General features: G+C 37.8%; 4 protein-coding genes across 4 annotated transcripts; all 4 read right to left on the reverse strand.

Annotated features, from left to right (window-relative positions):
• Positions 1–303: 303 nt before the first annotated feature.
• Positions 304–1135, reverse strand: LOC145767297 (uncharacterized). The gene is made up of 2 exons (XM_082579091.1): positions 652–1135; positions 304–526 (listed from the first exon to the last, which is right to left on the reverse strand). The coding sequence occupies exons 1-2, from the start codon at positions 869–871 to the stop codon at positions 408–410; spliced, it is 339 nt and encodes a 112-aa protein (XP_082435217.1). The 5' UTR covers positions 872–1135; the 3' UTR covers positions 304–407.
• An 808-nt stretch (positions 1136–1943) lies between these two features.
• Positions 1944–2982, reverse strand: LOC145767296 (uncharacterized). Its single transcript, XM_082579090.1, has 2 exons — positions 2856–2982; positions 1944–2697 (listed from the first exon to the last, which is right to left on the reverse strand). Exons 1-2 carry the CDS (start codon positions 2974–2976, stop codon positions 2321–2323), a joined length of 498 nt encoding a protein of 165 aa, XP_082435216.1. The 5' UTR covers positions 2977–2982; the 3' UTR covers positions 1944–2320.
• Positions 2983–9139: 6157 nt separating this feature from the next.
• Positions 9140–11568, reverse strand: LOC145766097 (uncharacterized). The gene is made up of 3 exons (XM_082577756.1): positions 11463–11568; positions 10606–10788; positions 9140–9793 (listed from the first exon to the last, which is right to left on the reverse strand). Exons 1-3 carry the CDS (start codon positions 11496–11498, stop codon positions 9140–9142), a joined length of 873 nt encoding a protein of 290 aa, XP_082433882.1. The 5' UTR covers positions 11499–11568.
• Positions 11569–17462: 5894 nt separating this feature from the next.
• Positions 17463–22584, reverse strand: LOC145766098 (uncharacterized). The gene is made up of 4 exons (XM_082577757.1): positions 22370–22584; positions 20699–20830; positions 19682–19892; positions 17463–19172 (listed from the first exon to the last, which is right to left on the reverse strand). Exons 1-4 carry the CDS (start codon positions 22582–22584, stop codon positions 18273–18275), a joined length of 1458 nt encoding a protein of 485 aa, XP_082433883.1. The 3' UTR covers positions 17463–18272.
• Positions 22585–22979: the final 395 nt, after the last annotated feature.

The raw sequence follows: 22979 nt of genomic DNA on the forward strand, positions 1-22979 counted from the left end.
CTAATTTATATGCCATTGTTAACAATTGCGATATTCGTGAATTCATTTGAGGCTTTGGGTACCGGAATTAATATACTTATTTGAACTAGCAAATTCAATCCACAACACTTTCCACTAGGCTGTTACTTAACACTAAGCACGCATATGCGCTGCGATTTGTGGCCGTGTTAGCAACTGAAAAAAAGCCTTGGTGTGAAGATCACAGAATTGTTCAAAATGTGAGCTCAGTAGCCTATTACTGTGCTTGCAACTGCATGGTGCTATCAACGTGCAAAACAACTCGGCTCCAGGTCCCCTGCGGTCACAGACACGCATATTATCCCTGAATAGGGGGGTATCGCGTTTGCCATTCGCTCATTGTCGCCTGGTTTGATTGCAAACAAGTCTGTTCTATGTAGTTGCTTTCCTCATTGCGTCCAGTATGTCAGCACAATTGCTTTATCATCGCGAACGCCATTGTCACTTTTCCTCATCCACCTTTCCCAGGCTTGTTCGCGATGAAAGGCACAGAGTAACACGTAGCAATCTGCGGAACAAGAAGTCGTGGGCACTGAGTGGTAAAGTACAGTAGCAACTTAACAGTGACGACACAAATGCATGAGCAATGGAGACAGCACACAAGCAACGAAAATGTTAATGCAATTCACTAACTTGAAAAAACGCTTTCGATGGCCTTGATTTCCGCCTCACATTTATCGGTCATGAAAAACGAAGGGTTCCAGTTTTCTGACCACCCTTTTACAACAGAAAGTGCTTCTGCTATGTCCGAAGCTTGTTCATTTAAACGTAGCAACAACCTGGTAACCAACATTCGTTCTGACGCAAAGAAAAAATAGAGGAAGGGAATACTTGGACGTCTTGTAAGTTGCATCCAAGAGGCAAATGCCTTGGCCGCAACGATGCAACAATCGTATTATCTTCATCTAAGATGAGTTACAATCAACTAAATTTTCATCTTATGATAGTAGCCTACAGAAATAATATACGGTACTGTACGTAACATTGAAAACCACCAAGCCTACTACGTAAATATGGTAAAAAATAAATTGTCTCAAAAAGATTGGTTATGACCCAAACCCTGCCTTTGGTTACCGCTGGACATGTCACTTGGTCCAATCAATAACACCACATAGGCGTATGGATTTGGCACACTAGATGGAAAAAATACAAAAGAGGTCAGTGAAGTAGGCTAGGCTACTTTGAATCAACAAAGCTTTTACACCTGAAAACTGAGTGTCTTTAAGAAACGAGATGAAAAGTTGATGAAACAGAACACATTTACATATGTTTATAGCATTTTTTGCAGTTAGTAAACCGTTTCCTCTTTTATGATGCCTAACCTCCACTTTGGTGAAAACACTGTGCTTTGCAGAAACCTTTTCAGAATCTTTGTCAACAAAGAAAAGGCTTATTATTGTAGTATGAATATCAACACTTAGTACACTAGTGAATTACAATGACAGGATGTTAAAAATCAACATTAACATGGCACCGTATGCTCGTTTCTGAACAACAACAAGCTTCGTTCCTGCTTTTGCTTCGTACTCTTCAATGGATCTCATGGCATCTTCAACTGAAGCCAACCACTTTCAACAATAAACAATTGATTTTTTACTGTTATAAACTTATGGATCTTCATCACCCATTTTTTGCCATAAGAAATCAAAGCATTTATGCCATAGCCTAAGATTACAGTGAAGAAATGTAAATACTACACACATGCAACAAATCTGGATTTAGCGAGTATAAGGTAGCTGATAGTTTGAAGCTCCAGTTTTTCTTCTTTCCTTCTACTATAAGTACTTCACCACATTTAGGTTTGTTTTATTTTGATGACAGCTCCTGATGAGTCAGTCAAAAAAAAAACTGCAGCTTCGAGCTACCTTTTACTTGCTATTTTCAAGTTCTGTAGCACCATTTGCTATGAAAGAGTTCAACATACGTATACTAATTGTGTTAAGTTGGAAACAGTAAAATAGTTGAATATTGATGAACTGTTGAAGGTCTTGTTGGACCGTAGTATATTGCAGCAACTACATTACAAACCTGTACTAGTCCATGACTTTCAGCCAGCTCTCCCAAAGAATGTTAAATGTCCTAAATGCATCAGAACTTTTAATGCCAGGATTGGACTCATTAGTCATTCAAGAACACATCGTTAGCGTTTTATGTGAGGACCATTGAAGAAACGATTTTTATCAAATGTTACAAGTTTCAAGCATAACGCGTCAAGGCCAATAAGTCTTTTCGTAGTTCACGGTTTACATAACCTTGGTTTAATTGACAAAGCGAGATTGCAGTATCACCTGAACATTCAATGTCACTTCTCCATAAGGTTGCATTTCCTGCAGAACCAAGACTTCGTTTTTGGCGGCATTGTTCTACCAAGACATCTCAGATGGTGCCAATCCAGACACGAGTCGCACATGATGCTGTCGCCTGCATCAAGATCTAAATAACAGGAGATGCACAACCAGCGGCCTTTATTTCGCAAAGTGGTCAGTAGGTTCTCCATCAACTTCCAACCGTCAAAAGAAAAATGTCTTCGCACAGAAGCAATGGCAATGTTTTCATCTAAACACTTCATTGGAATTCTTTCGGGCAACGTTTCAATTTCATTTTCTTCGATCAGTCGATCGCTGAATGGACGCAAGACCTCTTCTACTACCTCAGAATCGACAAACCAACTGAGTATTGCTGAAAAATATGACCATGGGTGACTTTGTTTGATGTAGCCTACGTACGCTTTGACGTAGCCTATCGGCTAGGCAGACCCACAGAAGTCAAAGTGTAGTTTTTTAAACTAACGTAGGCTATAACAAAAATGAAGTCACACAAACATAAATGCAACAAACCTGCTTCTTTCTGAAAAGACGACTTCAGTCTGAATGGAATTGGTCCGCTCTTTTTTTGTCTCTTGCGTGGTAACCCAATGACTGTCAATCCAGCTCCTTTTGGCCTGCCACGTTTCATCATCTTCGGTGGAAATTTGATTGATCCTGCATCATCTGTTAATAAACACAACGAGAATCGAATATAGGCTACAACGTAGAAAACATCACTATTTCAACGTTTTTATTAAAAAATTAATAAACATAATGCATTATGCAATGCAAGAAAAAACAACTAATCAGAAATGAATGTTTCAGAAACAGCACATACTTGTAAAAGACTGAATAGAACTGGACGGTGTCTGCATCATAATCGCACTGGTATCAACGGTCGACAAGACGTCACCGGGTGTGTGCTGTGAACTACTACTTGAGACTGTAGGAAGTGCAATTCCAGGATCATTGCTGGAAGATGTTGCAGCAGCACTTCCAGTATCAGTGCCTGAAAAGGATCACCTCTGAGCAATGAAGAAACAATAGAAGCGTCGCACGAGTCTTTACTGGACAATTATTGGATGTGTTGCACTGTTGCAATGGGGGCCAAACTGACGAGGTTACGGTCCTGGGCGGAACATAATGTCGTATAATCGTAAATACGTGCACTGGCAGTAGATATTGTGATATACCGTATTTTGAGTTGGAAGCGAGCACTTGAGGTGTCAACAAATCTACATTAACCTTTTGAAAACAAGATTTTGTTGCAGCCAAAACATGCTTCTGGCGTGGTTACCGAATGCCAACCAATCCAGTATCTATCAAAATCTGCTAGGTGTTTCTCGATGATTATTTGCACAATGCTGCATCACCTGCCAATAAACTCATTACTTATCAAATAATGCAGACCGTGCTATAATCTTAAGAAACATGAAACGTAGTGTAAGCGCAGCATGCAAGGCAAGAAAAAAAAAAAAAACTAATCAGAAACGAAGCTTTCAGAAACAGCATACTTCTAAAAGACTGAACAGAACTGGACGGAGTCTGCATCATAATCGCACTGGTATCAACGGTCGACAAGACGTCACCGGGTGTGTGCTGTAAAGTACTGTTTGAGACCGTAGGAAATACAATTCCAGGATCATTGCTGGAAGATGTTGCAGCAGCACTTCCAGTATCAGTGCCTGAAAAGGATCATGCAGTTGTTCACAAAAGCAGAATTACTGAGCATCTGCAACCTTGTATAATCGTAAATTAGTGCGCAACTGCGCATGCAGTACATATTAGCCCACATATTGGATAGCTCAACGCCATAAAAATCATTGCTCAAAAAAAAATTGACTGCAAAATCACGACGCAAGTTGCAGTAACTAACCCATATCTCTTCAGATATTTGAAACAGTAGGCTAGTTTTTCTGATTTAGTAAATAGTGCTAGCATATAGGCCTACCTTTCTGAGTTTGACCCAAAAAGTTCACAACTTGGAATTTCTTTCCTTCCTGCAAGAACTCTGCAATTTGTCGTAAATTATCCAGGTTGTATTGGAATTCATCCATTCCTTGTTCAGATATCATTAACGCAATCTTCTGGGAAATATCTTGAACACGGCAATACTTTTGCTGTTCTGATAAAACACATCTTCTTTGAGGCTTGTTAAGAATCTCAACAGCTGGTAATGTGGATGCAGGACCGTTGTCCAGTGAGTTTCTTGTCAGGCGATGGGATTTAAGAAAATATTGCATTGTCCACCGTTCTGAACAAAGATTGGGATTGTACTCTGACATATGGAGCTGCCTTCTAACTGCCAAGACATGCCTACAAGGTAGCAGCATTGATGATGTGAATCCACAAGGACATGCTGTTGTTGTGACTGCCAATTCCCCATGGACACGAGATTTTACTATGGCAGAATCATTCAAAATCTCTGACATGACAACCTTTTCCGCTAACTTGAATTGTTGTTGCACATGAATATATGCAAATGGTGTCAGTAGCTGTTGGTATTGTCTCTCCGCCACACTTGAAATCGCATCAATTGGAACCTTAAGGAAAGCATTTGACGCTTTGTGGTCACGTTCGGTGGAAAGAGATTGGATACATGCCATCAGATCTTTAAAAAACATGGTCATTCCTGAGTATCTTGTTATGACACTTTTCAACTTTCCATTGATGGATTCCAGTCGATTATTAGTTCTGTTCAAAAAATTAGCTTTCAAGTTGCTCAGTCCATCCACCCATTGATGTCGAATAGCATGCCAGTTATCGTTATAATATGTTGTGACAGCAATTGGGACTGTGTCAACGAATTGGTTATACAGTAAATTATAAGCTGACTCATTTTTGGCATTTGCCAGTTTTCCTAAAATTTCCAGTGATACCTGCCTTTGGGCTGAAGAAATGCCTAATTTTTCCATGGAAACTTCTCTACGAAAAGTGCGAAGGGTATGAAAATAGCAAATTAAAATTTCTGCAGTAGGCAGCATTTTCATCATGGCATCCCGCTCTGTCATGTCTTTGTCAGCCATTACAACCTCCACTTTATCCCAAGCTGGATTGTGGAGTTTAAACTGAGTTAACAGCTTGCTGATAGTCAGTTTGTCTTCAGTGGCTACAAGCCACAGACACACAATTTCACTCTGACCTAAGCCATCAACATTCAGCATCACATATAATGGCATTCTCAAGTCATTAAGTTTGTAGGTTGCATCAATCAGCAGCATTTCGGGATATGCCGCAAAGGTTTCCCGCATGTCTTTCGTTTGAAAGTATATCGCCTGCAATTGTTTGTCATCATCTGCAAACACATCTACTGCAGCACCTAAAATGAAAATAAACTGAGGATTAGTATACCCTACAAAGCAAGAATCTTGACAATCCTGGGCCAGACTAAAATAGCGCAAAACAATTAGGCCTATTAGGCACTCCATCAGATTTAAAAGCAAAAACATCAACTTTTAGTGAAATTTGTTTTCTATTCTATGTTATTTTAATTATTGGCCAGAGGAAGGATGTTTAGGCCTTTGGTAATATTTACATCATATAATCAATGTTCCAACTGAGCGGTTGTATACCACTCTCACCCCATTCTCTAAAAGATGCCACATTGCAATGCTTAGGGTCCGTTAAAAGGATCCATTAGGAGTAAACTTTTACGTAGATTTCAAATTTAGCAATGTTTTCTATTTCTATCCACTCAAAGTAGAATTGTTTCAAGATATTGAAGACCTTTGATTGAATTCCTTGATCCCGCTTTCAATCTTACAATCCCCATAGCGCCTTATGTTGCAACAAAAATCTTTGGAGCATGAGTTTGGGAAAGTAGAATGAATTCTTGTGAAGAAAATGAAGCAAAAAATACTCTCAATTGACCCTTTATAGCTCAATGTTGCAAATTTTCCACACGTTGTATCTACTGCTAATGTTCTGTGTTGGTTATACTAGACAAACGTTTTCTGAATAGAAAAACGTCTGAAAATTAGATATTTTTCTTGTGTAGCCTACTATGATGTGCGTACTGGTAATCCGCAGTTTGCTGCAGTAGACGGAGTCTATTGACCGATAAACCAGGCGGTCAACACTTTAAATTGAACTGGCAATGGTGAGATTGAACCCACGTCATCGAAATAATTCATCTGCAGTCTAAACCATTACGGCAAGAGGTCAATCGCGAATTGATTAATTGACATTATATCTGAAATGGTTCAAGAAGAATGCTCACAATATCATGTGACACTCAATCTGCAGCAGCGACCTGTAGATTGCAAATACGCCTACGGTGTTGACCAATGTTACAGGCAACCTGGTAGCCTATTCTTGCATTGCTGCAGTACTACAATGATGCAAAAAATTACATTTTTCCAAGGTCATGACCCTGACCACAGCTTGCACACACACATCCGGCTCTAGGCCGGAGTCACATCACCTCCAGTACGGAGCCAGAATTTGACCGGAACCGGAGCTCATTCTATCACTACTTATCATACTGCACATAGAAATTAGAAAGTCATCTCTACTATTTAGCATGAACATATCTTGTACTGTATAACAGACAAAAAAGTTTTGTCTGTCGACTAACCTTTTTCTTTGTTCATTTCATTAATAAGTTCATCATAGGTGTTTTCATACAAAGGTCTCTGTTTTGCGGCAATATTATGCAGATCTTTAAGAATAACTGTTTTTCCTGTAGAAGCTGCAATGTGCTTTTGTACCAACTTTTTATTTGCCTTGGTGGCAAGCATTTCTCCGATCACACTGCTTTCTGTTTCATTTAATCTTCGTTGTTTAGGCATCAAATTAAATGCATTCTGAAAAATAATTTATATGCACATAATCAAGAAAACGACATATCTTTTGACAGGTGTCCAACCCACAGAGATGGGCAAGATCACCAGGTTTGGTGAATCGGCGGCTTGAATATGACCAGTTTCGCACAAACTGGTCATATTCAGCATGTGCGTAGTCATGCGCGCAAAGTGAAATGACCACTTTACCGTGTCTTACGATGAAGTCAAGATCAGAAAAAACTGTCTTGCAACATTCTTAACGTGTTTTAGTACAGTAGCAAACAATATCTGAACTTCAAGTGTCATAATCAAAATGCAATTATACACGAAAAGTAATTTTTTGGATAGAGGGGGTTTTGGACGGAAATTTCAATTTTTTTTACTAGTGGTCTTAGAATGTACTGTTGTATCCTAAAACCTGGGTTAAAATTGAATTTGAAAAAAAAGCCGATTAACCCCCCCCCCTAATGTTATCGCTCTTTTTTATCCTTCACATAATTTCTGATGAAAGCCTCCTTATCATATACAGGGCTAGTGTGACCATAGCTCAAAGGCTATGACTACTACAAAGGGTTATTTCCACTTACTTCATTGAAATCATGATTATGATCATTGACATTACTAATCTCAGTGATGCATAGCGCTTTTCCATCTGACGTTGCATTTACTTTGATTCCAAATGGACAACCTTTGATAAAAGTACTGAAAAACAACAAAGATGAGGTGACATAGGCCGTGTTGAATCACCCATAAGTACACCTGAATTAGCCATAACTCACGTTAAAGTAGCCTACCTGCAAGTCATGTCAAATTGCCCATAAGTTGCATCCAATTACCTATAAGCCCACCTGAATTACCCATAAAGTCACGTTGAATTACCACAAGTTCAGCCGAGCATTCTCATAAATCTAGTCGATTTACCCATAAGTGACGTCAAATTGCCAAAAAGCTGCGTTGAAGTACCCATAAGGCATGTCTTTATGGATAATTTCATGAGACTTACGGGTAATTCGACGAATTGTGCTAATGAGCAATTCGACGTAACATATGGGTAAATTGACAAAACTAATGGGTAATTCAATGCAACTTAGGAATAATTCTGGGCATGACAATTCAATGGAAATTACAATAGACAGCATGCAGGAATGGTTCAGCAGAATATATGCATTTTGCTAAGTTCTAAGCATTCATAAGGAATGTAGGCAATTTGCACTTATGCAAAACTCAATCTATTAGCAAAACTTATTACAATAGACAGCATGCGGGAATGGTTCAGCAGAATATATGCATTTTGCTAAGTTCTTAGCATTCATAAGGAATGTAGGCAATTTGCACTTATGCAAAACTCAATCTATTAGCAAAACTTATGCATATAGGCTACATGAGTAGCTCAACCTATGGGCACCAAGGACAAAACCATCATTACTTACCTTTGATTTGGTCTTTTTCCTTGACTACATGATTTGGGTGTTCTTCCTCCATGCACACAAGCATACTGTATTGTACGATACTTCAACTGTTCATTCCAGGTTTTTGTGGATGTAAGTGCTAGACGTCGTTTTGCGCGTTCAATTGTTATGGAATTTCTCACATAAACATTGACAAAGTTTTCTTTTTCCCATTGCTTAATAGCCGAAGAAAGTGTCTCAAAACTGTAATATAATGCTCCCTTCGTAATCATGATGACGATGGATTCATTGACGTGTAGTTTCGATCAGCAAAATCAGCAACTACCGCGGTTCACTCTACGATCAAGTGTGCAGCACAAGCCAATACGCATGCGCGCGAAATTACGTATGAGCGTCGTCGGATGAAACGCCTGAGCGCATTAAGGTCTTGCTCGAGTAAACAACGTCTTGCTTGAGTGGTGCTTGTAAGAATAGCTTCAGAGGCTAGTTTTACAATATGTTGTAAGAATAGCCACTTCGAAAGTAAAAACTAAAAAGTATCCAACTAGGATGCTGGATCAACTAGCTGATTGTACCGTCTGATCAGAAATCACTGACGTCACTGCTTGAAAACTCCTATTAATTAGTTTTCACCATGTCCCTTTTCCTCAGCAGCTTTCTTCATTTCATTTTTCCAATTCTTCCAGTCCTTTGAAATGATTAATCGAATCTGACCGAGAGACAGAACAATGACTAAAATATTTTTTAGGGTAAATAAGATGTTCGATTCTGTTATTATTCCGTAGCCGAATATAATCAGCAGCCGCACGATAGCCAAAGGTATGTCTTGAAAGAGCAGGCCTGCTACCATCCCCCAGATTGCATTGTAGAAACAAAAGTAGTTCAAGAATCTCTTCTCAAACCATGTTTCCTTGAGAATCTTTTTATGATGAGATTTGTTGATGTCATCTGATTTGTCTTTTGAAGGCTCTGGTATGTCAACAACTACAACTTTTGCTTTAGTTTCATTTATAGAAAGCTGGGAAGAAGATAAAGTTTCTTTGGTATTTTTATTTTCCGCCATTTTGGCATTGGAGTCCTTGTCAATCCAATGTAAACTTTGGCCTGCGACTGGCATGGGTTTTCCACTTTCAAGCCTATCTAAGTTTGTGATGTCGGTGTCGTTTTTCTTTCTTTTTGGAATGCTTCTGATTGCTGTAGGAATGAAACTAAACTGCAAAAGACTCCATGACCACACTCCCAGGATGGCGTACAGGAGTTCTTTGTGCATGAATACCTGAAATATGTTTTTGGACTTTTTTATCTAAACTTCTAAATCTATGGCAAAACCATTGGTTTTAAGTTTTAACCAGGGCCTGCTGGCCGTTGAATAAAAGCGAAAAAATCTTTTCATGTAGGCTACGTATATTTTTCATTACCGGTGGAATGTCGTAACGGTTATAAGGCGCTCGCTTTTTAGCCATGCAATCTTGGCTCGACCCCGCCTTAAGCTAATTGCTGAAGAACACAGCTCATCTTTTCCCAGTATGTAATAGAGGAAAGGAGGTCGAAAAAAAACTAGCCACCCTACCCTCGTGAGTGCCGAAGGCGAAGTGGAATGCGAACCTTATCTTCTCCTGCCCCCAGCACTTGGAATAGGATGAAACCATCTTCACCTAACAGGTAATGTAGATTTAAATTACACAATCATCCGCTTATTTGTGATATGTGGGTCGTCGCAGCAAGTGAAGTGTTACATGTACGTGATATCGTGAGCGTTCTTTTCGAAACATTTTGAAAATTCAGTTAAGTGAACGTTTCGGTGTCGGCAGCGTAGCCTAGCCGTTTGACAATTAGGGAAGTAGTCATTCCGATGACGTGGGTTCGACTCCAACTTTACCAAACTTTTTAAGGCTAATTATCAAAAAAGTTCAAAACAAGAGAATTCTCCGGCTGAGTGCTGGAAGAGTCACAATGACTGCAGTCAGCTGGTTCATAGAGAAAATTATCTACCGGTGAAAACACTCCATCTGCTGCAGCAGCCAACAAATTACAAATAGGCTACGTCCTCCGTCCGACCCACACAAATATTCCCTTTGCTATTCTTACTTGTTTTTCAGTAGTACCACTAACAATTCCATGAATATCTGCCCCAGCTCCGATGTACGCCAGCAGCACTCGCATCAATTCAGTCGTTGATAAACGCCCTTTAGGGGCAATCCACCTTGCGAAAACAAGTATAAAGATGAGAGATTGTTCCAAAGCACGTACCCGATCTCTCTGCACTGTGATCTGAAAGTATCACAGCGTGTGATTATAAAGTGCTTGTCGATACCTCTATACCTCTGCCTGCCTTATAATAATGTCTGGCAATAATCAATTAATCTTTATTTTCTGTAACATTAGTATATAATAAAAACAGAGAGAGACTGTTCACCAGGCATTTGGTAATAAAAGTAATTTGCGTTCTTCTAATGACTATTTACTAGGTTACCTCGTGATGTTAAAGATTTTCTTTTCAACGTTTCTTGACGGTGGCCCAATAGATAGATAAACTTACGCTGTTGGAAAGTAGCCTACTGGTTTTAGGCATTCACTGCATTTAGTTTAACCTCTAGGTATCTTGTTGCGTGTTTTAATTCTGATTCTTGCTGCTTTACTTTATTCATTTTATCAGTATGTTTTTGTGTTGTGCCATCGTTGCTGAACAGGTTGTGTTAACCTGTTTTAGCCACCTTGATAAAGTCAGTCGTGCTGACTGACGAAACGTCGGAAATACAAAAGCTAGTTATCATCTTTAACATCACGAGGTAACCTGGTAAATAGTCACCAGAAGAACGCAAATTACTTTTATTAGTATATAACATAGTAGAACTATGTAGTTAAAAAAGAACAATTGCTAAAATTGTCTATTTATGTTTAAAAGCGACCATAGCATTAAGTTCACAGATTTACGAGGAACCTACGGGTACGTTGTAGTTGTTTGCTGTTGTGTTTGTCATAGAAGAAGTGGTCCGCTGAAACAGTTTAAGCTCCAGCAGCCATATGCACGGGATGACGCAAAGAATAAAATTAAAGGCTGCAGGTGTAAACCTGTAGGAAAACAAAACAAGAAACTTTAGACCTGGTTGGTTGGTTTGAATCTTTATTCTTGAACTGATAAAGCCTTTGATAGGTTATTTTTGATAGTTTCGCATACTTGTAAAAGCTCCTGACGCCAACCCGGTTACCAAAATTGTCAGAGTGAAGTTTTGCGATTCTTGAAGTGTTGTTGGCGGGGAATTATTCCATCCACTAGGTGCCGCTGAATGGAGAACAGTCCTGAAATGCGTTGCTCAAGCGCACACCCCGAGAGTCAAACCAGCGCCGCGTGAGCTTGAGTTGAGCCCGTAACCACTGAGCTAACCGCGCGGGCAATAGTTCAAATCCTAGTTGAAACTGAAACTGAATGTAACAAGCAAGTTGCAGAATTTCTAAACAAAACAAAAAATATAAAAGATTTCAAGATATATCTGTGTTGAACACTCTTAACATTGAATAAAAATATTAATTGGCAGATCTCTTTGTTTCGAATTCACAACGTGACGAAATAAATATTTCCAACTAATTTTGTTTCAAATTACATTCTCCTTGTTGATGACGTGATCAATTCAATAGAGGCACCTTGCGGTAATGACTCATCAGATTTTTTAGACAAAAACGCATTTTTTTATAATTTTTAATACAAGTTATGTTATTTTTAGTTTTCTAGCAAACTTTTGCATGTTTTTTCTGTAGCCTATGCATACTTTTCTGGTAATGTTTTCTTTCCCTCATTTTTGCTTAGAGTTTATTTTGCGTTTCAGTTTTATTGGTTTGAAGACAATTTAAATAACTTAAAGTAGACCGAAGCATTACGTTTTCCCTTTGTTGACTTATACCTTATTTTCTTCCTGTTCAAAACGTTTAGTTCAGTATATTTCTATTTCTGATCATTATAACTAAAAGCAACAGGGCCTCTGAGAGAAATTTTCACTAGGGGTACGAAGAGTCATTTCGGGCCCCCCTTTGTCTTGGGCAAAAAGTGTGATGTTTGTATAGGCGTATTACACACCATACAATATTTTACTGCAGAATTGGACATCTGGGCGCAATAATAGTATCAGGATGTGATAAAACTATTATTTTGTGTTGTGCATATCATGTGATCTGTCCCTCGCCAATTTCTGTAATGTATCCTGCATTGAATTCGTGTGCTTGTTGTTGATGGTGCTGTTGAGAGGTGTCGCTTGTACATCTTTAATGTAAAATTTTTAATTTCATTTTTTTTTTTTTTTTTAGATGTAGCTTAGAATTATTTCTGAAGAGGACATTATGTGGTGTTAAAAACGTTGGATTTAGTAGTTTTTTCATGTTTTTTTGTATGTTTATGTTAAATCCGTTAACGTTACTGAGTGTTATATGTAGCCTATCTGGTACAAGCCAAGCTCAATACCAAGACTCAAACATAACATCTTGTTAAAACATAATCAAGTTAATCATCTGACCAATTCTAACCTTTCTTTATTAACTTTTGCATTCAGCACATGCCCAGCACTAGCAGTGGTGAACGAGAGAAGTCACTTTTTTTGACTCCGGCTGCGGTCCTGCTCCGAAAGTATTCTCCGGCTCCTGCTCTAACTCCGAAATTCATTTTGAAGTGAAATAATTAAGCGTGAAACTACCTTTGTCAAATAGTTTTAAAAAAACAAAAAAAAAACACTTGTGCTTTTTGTCCGGGTTTTTCTCTAACCTGCTTTTGCAACACTATGCCCCTCCCTCCCCCGGACAGGAGAATAACTAACTTTTATGATTTAATTTAGGGTGCTTTTAACAGAACATTTTCGCACGTAAAGCATTAAATGACCACTTTGGGCCCCTAATTTGCTCGCAAAGCACTCGATTACCTTTCTGGGCCCTTTTGCTAGATTACGGGCCCCCCAGGACTGAAGAATAACAACTTTTACGCTTGAATTTAGTCGTTTAAGATGATTTTAACCAAACATTTTTGCGCGTAAACTATAAAACCACAATTTCGGCTCCCCCAACAAACACAGACCTAGGCCCTCCAGGGTACGCCGTACCCTCCGTACCTCCCTCTCATAGGCCTTGAAAAGCAATATATTCCAAATATAGCAGAGGTCAATGATGAAAATGATGTTGGCCTAACGATGAAGTTCCGTTTCTCATAAATTATTTAATTCTTACTGTTGGCTGATGAGAGATCTGAAGGAAGGTTTCTATTCAGCGGCACTTTGTAAATGAAATAATTTACACGCAACAACACTCTATTTCCATGCAGGAACTTCATTTTGTCAATCTCGATGAGTGGACTTGCGTCAGTAGTTCAAGGGCTTTGCAACTATCATGCGAAACTGCCAGGATTAACCTTCAGAGGAAACTTTCACAGCTTTAAAATTAAGATACTCTCAATTAACTTCAAGAAATCATCTGTACCAAATCGCTTACCATTTATATCCTCTTCCACATCTTTTACACACGGTGTATAAAGTCTCCAGTGTGAAAGGGATCAATGTAAGCAATAACCACCAAAGGCTTTGGTCTTCATATGCTTCAGTTACCAACCACACGGCTATGACGCTATACGCAAAGAAAAGGCATCTCGCTGTGTAAGCCGGATAATCGTTCTTTTAACTTTGGCAAATTAACATGTTTACTAACTACTCTGCAAGGTTTAGAATGGGACTTTGAAATTAAGTTTTCGAAAAACGCTTTAGCTACAACAGCATGCTTATGTTACTTCTACATTAAACTATAATCACTAGGGCCCGCAAAAGTCAATAAAGTTAAAATTTTGTAAGGACCTCTTTTATCCACGAATCAAAGAATAAAGTTGTTTTTAGCACCTAGGGGGGCTGTTTCTAAGAAGTTTATAGGTCAAAATAAAGTCAAAATTGACAATAAAGTCAAAATTTTTAATAGAGTCAAAATTTGTCAAATTGTGACAATCTTTTTGTGTTTCTTGAGAGTAATTTTTGTCAAAGTCCCCGTGGAAGCATTGTAAATCAGGAACTGCGAAACAATTAAACCATATTAACCAATAAAAAGCAGGAAATATGTCACAATGCCCATTTAGATCAGCAGTAATTTTTATCGCAAATTGTCGCTTGTTTATTCATTGTTACGTATTTAAATAATTTTTATAAAACATTTCCTCTTCACAAACGTGGTCTTTTCCAAGATCAACAGTTTGGATTTTAGGAATAGCTTACTGACATTCTGTAATACAAAAATGCCTAAGCAAGCTAAATCGTCTTCAGCAAAAGTTAGACAGATTTGTAGAGATTTTCCTATCGCCAAAAAACACGACGCACTCTTTATAAACCATAAAACACCTTGACTTTTCAACAAAATATTACGTTTGGGTCTGAAATCGACAAATTGTTATGTTTGGATAACTGATATCAATTCAAGGAGAACTGTGCCCTCTACAAATAAGCAATTTCGTAAGGTCAAAATAAAGTCAAAATTTGATAAAAATAAAGTCAAAAAACATTTTTTAGGTCAAAATAAAAATGGCCCTAATCACTAGAACAGATGTTGCTAACCTCCTCGTGGTGAATACTAGTAATCCAAGTTTTTGACTCGAATGGCAACAACCAGAAACCGCAACTCACAAAACACCCGTGGCGATAAAAAGATAAACACTCGGCCTCAGAGTCCAACGAAAGGAACTCATAGTCACCCAGATAGCTCAGTTATTTAGCGCGTGACTTTGTAAACAAAGAAGCTTCAATATCAAGCGGCGCTGTTTCGACTCTCGGGGTGTGCGCTTAAGCAAGGCAAAGTGTGTCTGATGGTCACAAGGATTAGCTTCCTTGCCTTCCCATTCGCTTTATCACAATCTTCAACAACTGAGCGCAAGTCTGCAAGATACACCTTTGGCTCTAGAAGCTCAAAGAAAAAGCAATGACGAACGAAATTAAAATAACTACTGTATTTCGTTTTTATAAGCAACTTTTCATAAACTACGTCTAACCCAATATATTACACCCTGGGTAGAGTTGAGGGAGATTTTCAAAACCGAACTTTAGCCAGGTGTCGAACCTGGACTGTATGATTTGAAAGCAAACCCCTATCAGTCTTTTAATAATTAATCAGTCTCCTTTTTACTAAGACCCTTTACCTTTTTTGTTTATTGGCATGAAGTTTTTAACCTTAAGGCAGTGTTTGTCGAACTACCGTATTTGATAAAACCATCAACTTGAGATTTTTTTAAAGTAGGTTTCACACTCACATTTATTAATTTTCTGCAAAACTTTCCAGTATAATCCGCTGACTTAGTAGACATATTGGCAAAGCTTGCAATTGCACTACTCGAAATAAAACGCATTCAGCTATAGCCTGGGAAAGCCAAACTCATGTATTTAAACACAACAAAGATAAAAGAAAGCAGCCTATTTAAAAACTTCGGCTTCAAGTTTCAAAAAAATAACCTTTCGTCATTATTCAGCCATGCACAAAATTTTTGGCACATGCTCTCAAGCCTACAAAATTTCTTTTTGCAAAATTTTTGAGCATAAAACACGCAGCAGAAAATGGTTGTTGCCAGCTAACAACACAATATCTGCAAAGAGCATATTTTACTACTCCAACCATATCGGCGATCCAATGCAACTCTTACCAGGTTTTTCGACATGCAACAGAATGGAGTTGTTTAGTTGCAATAGAATTTTATCCGGTCATGCCCGAACTGCTACCATTCTTCATCGATGGGGCTATCAAAATACACCAATTTGTAAAATTGTAAAAAAGCAAGAGATCATTTGATTTTACATAGTCCATGGTCCATGGACTACACTACCCGGTGGTTTCAACACAGTTTACCCATACGGAAATATATTTAAAAACTAGCTAAAATACAGTGAGCTTCAAGTGTGAAAATGTCACACAAAACCGCTAACCTCCTCTACCATATTGTTGTAGCTTCCATAGTAATTGTAAGGTCTCTAATCAATGAAGTGTTCGGCAGACCACAACAGCAAGCTGCCCATGTAGTAGCGTTGGCAAGGGGTCCAGCGAGTACTTTTGGACCAGGGCCATGGATAATTTTAGGGCCCGAAACCTTTACAAGGGGCCCAGAAATATACAGAAGCCACAAAACAGTGTGTTTTATAATGTCTTGGTTTGGGGTCCAAGGATCTCATTGGTATTGGGCTCAAAATATCTTCTCAACGGCCCTGTTCGCATGTGTTTAGGTTGTTTGTTGGCCTCGTCAGTACCGCACCTCTAAGGACCATAATGATTTCGAGCATCAATAAAGATCAAACGATTGAATTTTTTCCTTTATTGTAGAGGTACAACTGTACTACCTTGGTTACACCTAAGAATTAAGTACACCTGTGGGAGTGTGGGTATTATCTTAGGGTACCTTCGAGAGGGTAGGCTGCCTATGATGTCGGGGTATTACCAAATTGGGTTAGAAACTTTAAGGTTACGTAATGCGCTCTCATTGGAATGTTAACCGAAACGCGGTACTTTTTTTTAGCATTGTTGTATTTTTATCGTTATACAGAAGAAAGATACATCGGTTTAACTCAGCAACCTTACGCTCTTTGCTCAGTTTGCACAAAAAAAGGCACAAACACATCTTTGAACAACCACACAATGCTACAACAGTAGGTTTGTGTAAGAAGTTTTCATTTCATTCATTTGTGACTGTGTGGTTCAAAATATTTCTAGTAAAATTTTCTGAGAGCCGTTTTATAGTGCCTTTTTTGCTTTATTATTCGAGTTTGACAAAATATCGATGTTTTAATTTGCAGCTCGATTCTAAGCGTCTGACCAGTAACTCTGAAGTTGCTTAAGCTTAATTTTCATGTTTTACGCTAAAATTGTTTTCTACAAGTGGCCTAAGGTAATAGTATCATCAGTCTCAAGCAATATACTGTGCTACAATAACATGCGTGCTGTCAAAAATGCAAGTATGAAAAATGAACAATTTAATATACAAAGACATATGAAAAACAGAAAACGCAACTACATTGAAGCTTTACTCGTACTAATGATGCCAGTTCTATACGTAATGATGCACACAACTCGTGACATGCTGACCATATGAAATTTAAGTTGGCGTGCATGTTTCAAAAATTCAAAGAGTGAGTTTTGTTTTAGTTTAAATTCAAACTGTAGTTGAATTTGTATGGTACGTAGTACGTACATGTTTTATTGCATAAAATCGATTCTATGTATCATTTTCATAAAACAATAATTCACACCCCAGGGGCGGATCTAGTAAGTAACCTTGGGGAGGGAGGCGATTTTAACAAAATACAATAATGTTTTATGTCTACCTTAACTCGGCCTTGTAAGTACACCGTAAATAATGATACTTTTCTGTGTTTTAGGGAGGGAAATCGCTCCCTCTGGATCCGCCACTGTCACACTTCTTGATAAAATAAGTGTATTTTGCTTAAATTTCAATCTATACTTGCGCAGTCAATGTGTAACACAAAATTGGCCAGCAGACTATAAGCAGATGTTGTAAAAACACCCAAAGTAAGGTAACGAGTATTTGAAATATAGTTCGTCTGCTGTTGATTAAACTTGAAGAAAAAGATAAAGCTATATACAATAGTTGATATCTATATATTTCAAATTGAAGGTTCAGTGAACTTAGTGAAATTGTAACAAGTTTGGTAAAGAATCTTCAGGAGTCAAATGCTCTTCTGCTCTAAGTCAGCTTTAAGCATGTGGAAAAAGCACTCATGAACCAAGCCCATATATATTTTTTATTCCTAACGCCAACTAATCCATCTTCGTCTTGATTGAGAGCGTGGATTGCTTCTCGGCTCCTTTGTCTTTGGTGGTAAACCTCTTTTTATCCTTGCTTGGTCCTTCTTATGACGCCTTTCCTCTGCCGCTTTTTCCATCTTTGTTTTCCATTCGTCTCTGTCTTCTGTCACTACTACTCTTATTCGGTTAAGAAGAAGAACAATGACAAAGATGTTTTTAAACGTGAAAAAGACGTTCATGTGCGTCACTACGTTGTAATGGAGCAAAATAAACATTCTGAGAATGAAAAAGGGGCCGTCTTGGAAAAATATGCTCATAAGCATTCCCCAGATTTCGTTGTAGCAACAGAAGCAATCAAAACATCTTCTTCCCTGCAAGCAAGCTTCAACTTCTTCATCAGCTCTTAGACTATCATGGATCTTCTTAAGATCTTTATCACTTGCTGGAGGTTTTTCATCCGTGTCCATAGTTTGACTTCCGCTTTTTTCGTTTGATATTTCGGTGTCTGAGTGTGTGAGATTGCCATTACTTAAAAGAAAATTTTTAGAATGAACTTCTTTGTTGTCGTTTGTGTTTGTTGCAGAGACTTCTTCCACTAAGACAGACGGTATATGTACACCACTTTTGATCATACCATTTGTTTTTTGTAGTGGCGTGTGTTGCTTCATATTTTGTGTGCCATTACTTGTACATTTTTGTATAACCGTATCTCTTGTGGTTTCCCCATTAGAGACTGTGTCGCTTTTTACCTCTTCCGCTTTTCCGTTTGCATTTCCAACAATTTTATCATCCTTAATTATCTTTGGCATTTCTTTAGTTGCTGTCAGAACCAAAGTAAATTGAAGAAGACTCCATGACCATGCCGCCATGACAATGTACACTAATTCCGTGTTCTTGCTTACCTATGAAAAACGAAGTCAATACACTGTGTGAACATTTTTGTTATTTTATTTTAGACAAGCACGTAAGAAGCATTTACATAGCCCAAATAGGTTAATGACATCCACCTTTGTTTTTTACTGCTAATTGTCCGATTTTGTTCTATCAGAAGTAAACTAAGAACCGTTTTCAATGAAATAATGGCTTCTTGTGTATTTGGCCAAGTGTTTTTGTTACATCATTGGCAATTGGTTGACCATAGCACCAGAAGTATGTGTCTCTCTTAATTTTGGTTTGAACAAAATAATATAGCTTATTAAGCCAATAATCTAAAAGTTACGATGACAAAAATGGAAGATAACCGGGGTAAAAAGAGATAAACAATAGAATGTCCAATTTTTGGGTCTTACTAGAAATTAGTTGCATCTATGTCCACTAAATAGCAATCGTAAAGCATTTTTCGTAAAATATATCTCAAATTATGGAAGCATACTTGAATATACAGCAAGCAAATAGTTCAAATTATTCTTACCGCGTCTTCACTGAAGGCTTCCATGAGTTCGATGATGTCAGCTCCTGCTGCTATGTTTACTAATAGAAGCTGGGATAACTGATCTAATGAAAGGTTTCCTTTTGGAGCAATCCACTTCGCGAGGACCAAAATGAAAATTAGAATCTGCTCCAGTGCAAGAGTCCAGGTTTCATCCGGCAAATTGATGTCGATTGTTCCCTGAAATGTCAAACTGCTCGTGTGAGTTCGTTCACTGGAGTAGTTATACAAGGGGCTTTATTGAAATTAAGGCGAGAAATCATTTAGCTTGGCGTTAGCCATGCAACGTTAGAAAAACATGAGACGTCCAATCAAAAGTGGTAGCCCTTATTGAAATGCTTAAGCTGTTCACTTTCTTATTGGGAATGGTTAAGAAAAACATAACGTGACTGTAATACCGTACTGGCTTCTACAGCTATCTTTTATTTCTAGCGTTCAAAGCTACTACATGAGAGCTTAGTTGGGACGCCTTCTAGGAAAAACGGATTTACAGCACGGTATGGGCGATGTCCTGCCAGCCTAATAGAATATTGTTTTCAGAGACGAACCGACGCAGTCAAATGCCACTTATACCTTTTTGATGATCATCATCGAAATTATATCTATCTTTTTTTAGACCTTTGCTATGTTGACGTGTATTGTTTTCGCTGTGATGGTCAGAAATAAAAACCACTGAACAGAACACTACAGTATATTGGTAAACTATTTATATACCAACCTACACTGGTATACATAGAAAAAAGAAAAGAAAAAAAGCACCCGATAGTCAGTTAGTCGTATATTCCAGGCTTACGTCCAATTGAGGATTTAATTAAGTAGAAGAAAGGCAGGAAGCCAATCTTCAAGGCAAGGATGCATCCGATGAGAAAGCCAGACAACAAAATAGGTCATTTTTGCATTGATTTCATTTTCACATTGCTTTTATGTCTGCAGACATAAAAGCAATGTAAAAAGGACGAATTTTGCTGTCTGAAAAGCTTCAAATACTTTCTTACCGACAAAATGTCGTTTGTGCTTCCAACAGTTGTGTTTGTAACTTCGTCGTTCAAGCGGTCATCCAAAAGCTTCAACTCCAACAGCCATATGCAAGGGACAGTGCAATACAAGAAGAATAGAACGTTAGGAGTTATCCTGAAAGCAATAAAATTAGCATCATAATTAGGCTGCATAACATGGCCATTTAGTTCATCTTTATTTTGCATTTGACCATTGAAATAAATGAAGACGTCAGAGGTCAAGAGGCATCAAACGAGATAGCTTATTACTGATAGTTTCACAAATGTAGATGCAAACGACTTCTTTTAGCCTGATGCTGCGGGTTTGCTGTGAATGGTAGTGATTTGTCACTAGCTTTCGGAACACTGTTCCCTAGTCATAGTTCACTCGTCAAAGCACATGACTAGAGAACTATATTCCGAAAGGTGGTGGCAAACCGCTACTACCATAACGAACTCGCAGAGTCGGGCTAAAATAGCTCGAGTGCGTCTAAACTTGAAAAATAAACAACGACCATGCTGCTAAAAACGAAAATCAAACTATTATGTTACTGATAAAAACGATAATAAGCTAACCAACAAAGTGGTTTCGGTCTAAACAGCTACAGTAGATTCTGTTTACTCATCTTGGCAAGCGTAAAAATGTAGCAAATTGACTGAGGTATTTCTTTTCTGTTCAAGAGTATTGGTTTAGAAGCCTAGTTTTGCCGATTATGTATGTTGTGGAAAGTAGACCACTGACTGAAGACTAATCATGGATGACAGCTTGACTTCACGTTTGTAATACTGTATTGATAAAAATGTTGCTGCCAGTAATGTAGTTTATTCATGTTCAGTAGATACTGAAAGCGTTTAATCGATTTTTTTGTGTATTTGTTTGTAAAATTAAACCACAAGATTTTTGGTGCTATATGGTTTCGACAAAGCAAACTCACTGGATCAAAACTAGAGCATTATAATTTGTAGAATTATATCAGTCTTTATAATGTTTTTTTCTGCATATTTTTTTTACATTTGTACACGAGGTTGTAATCACAATATTTAAGATAGAATGTGAACCAAATTTGACTATTGATGTCATTTATAACTGCTGAGGTTACCATAACTAATAAAACATGGTTGCAAAAGTACAAATTTTTGTTCTAGAATGGTAGTTGTTTATTTGATTGATTGATTAATTTATTTCGTTGTAGGTAAATATAGTACAATAAATACAGCAATAAAAAAGGAATTCCCAGCAACGGGAATCTGCGAAGAGACCATGGTCTTCGAGTCAAGCAGATACCTCAGGGTCAAGCAGATACCCCAGATACCCTATTTCGTTTAAGAAACTTTTGTCATAGAATTTCTAATTTGCTGTCTACACATAGATCCGTTGCGTGGATTCTTTTAAGTTTTGCTTGTGAATATCAACTGCCAACAGGTCTATAACAATGCACAAAGCAACCAAGCAATAAATTTGAAAAAAAAACGTTATTACAAAGTAAAAATAGGCCTACACTAAAATTGTTTCAAGTTGAAACTTTCAAGCATAATTAGTAGGATAGGTAATAATGGGCTAACGTTATACTTTTCTACAGATTTATCTTAAAACGAGACAAAGCACAGGCCTGAAGTAGCCTAAAGTTCTTTGCTTTAAAAATAACAGATTACGATAGATTGCACCACCACTTACCATTTGTGTCCCTTTCCTTGTCTTTTAATTGCTGTGTACAAAGTTTCTAATGCTAGGGGACAGAGAGTGAGCAATAAAAACCAGTAACTGTTATTGTTCAAAGCGACTGTCACCCGCCATACCGCGACAAAACAATACACAACAAACAGGCATCTGGCAATTATAGCTTTGATAATTTGAAAGAGATTTGTTACGATTTCGAGGGCAGTTGTCATTTCTAAAATAAACTGAACAAGACTTTTCTCCGTAACGCTTCCAAAATGTCTTCGTTTGTGCCCTGTTTAATGTTTTCAGAAATTGGTGCTGGTCAGAAATAAATTTTCTTTTGCTTTTCTGAATCCTATAGCTTTAAAAGACAATCATTGCTAACAGTTTCTATTCGAAAATAAATAATTCCTGTTGCCTTGATAAGCGTTTTATTTACCTGTACAAAAAATAGATAAATTTGCTTTTATAAATGTAAATAATACAATCAATATATATTATTAATACAGATACCTTCACCTTAAAACGAAAGTGGTATATTCTATCACCTACTTTCAATTTACCTAACTAATCCAAACATCTTTCTGCCTTAGAATGTCTTTTCGTGCCGCTTAATGAAATCTTG

The sequence above is a fragment of the Aplidium turbinatum genome, chromosome 3, assembly GCF_918807975.1.
Source record: "Aplidium turbinatum chromosome 3, kaAplTurb1.1, whole genome shotgun sequence".
NCBI classification, from domain to species: domain Eukaryota; kingdom Metazoa; phylum Chordata; class Ascidiacea; order Aplousobranchia; family Polyclinidae; genus Aplidium; species Aplidium turbinatum.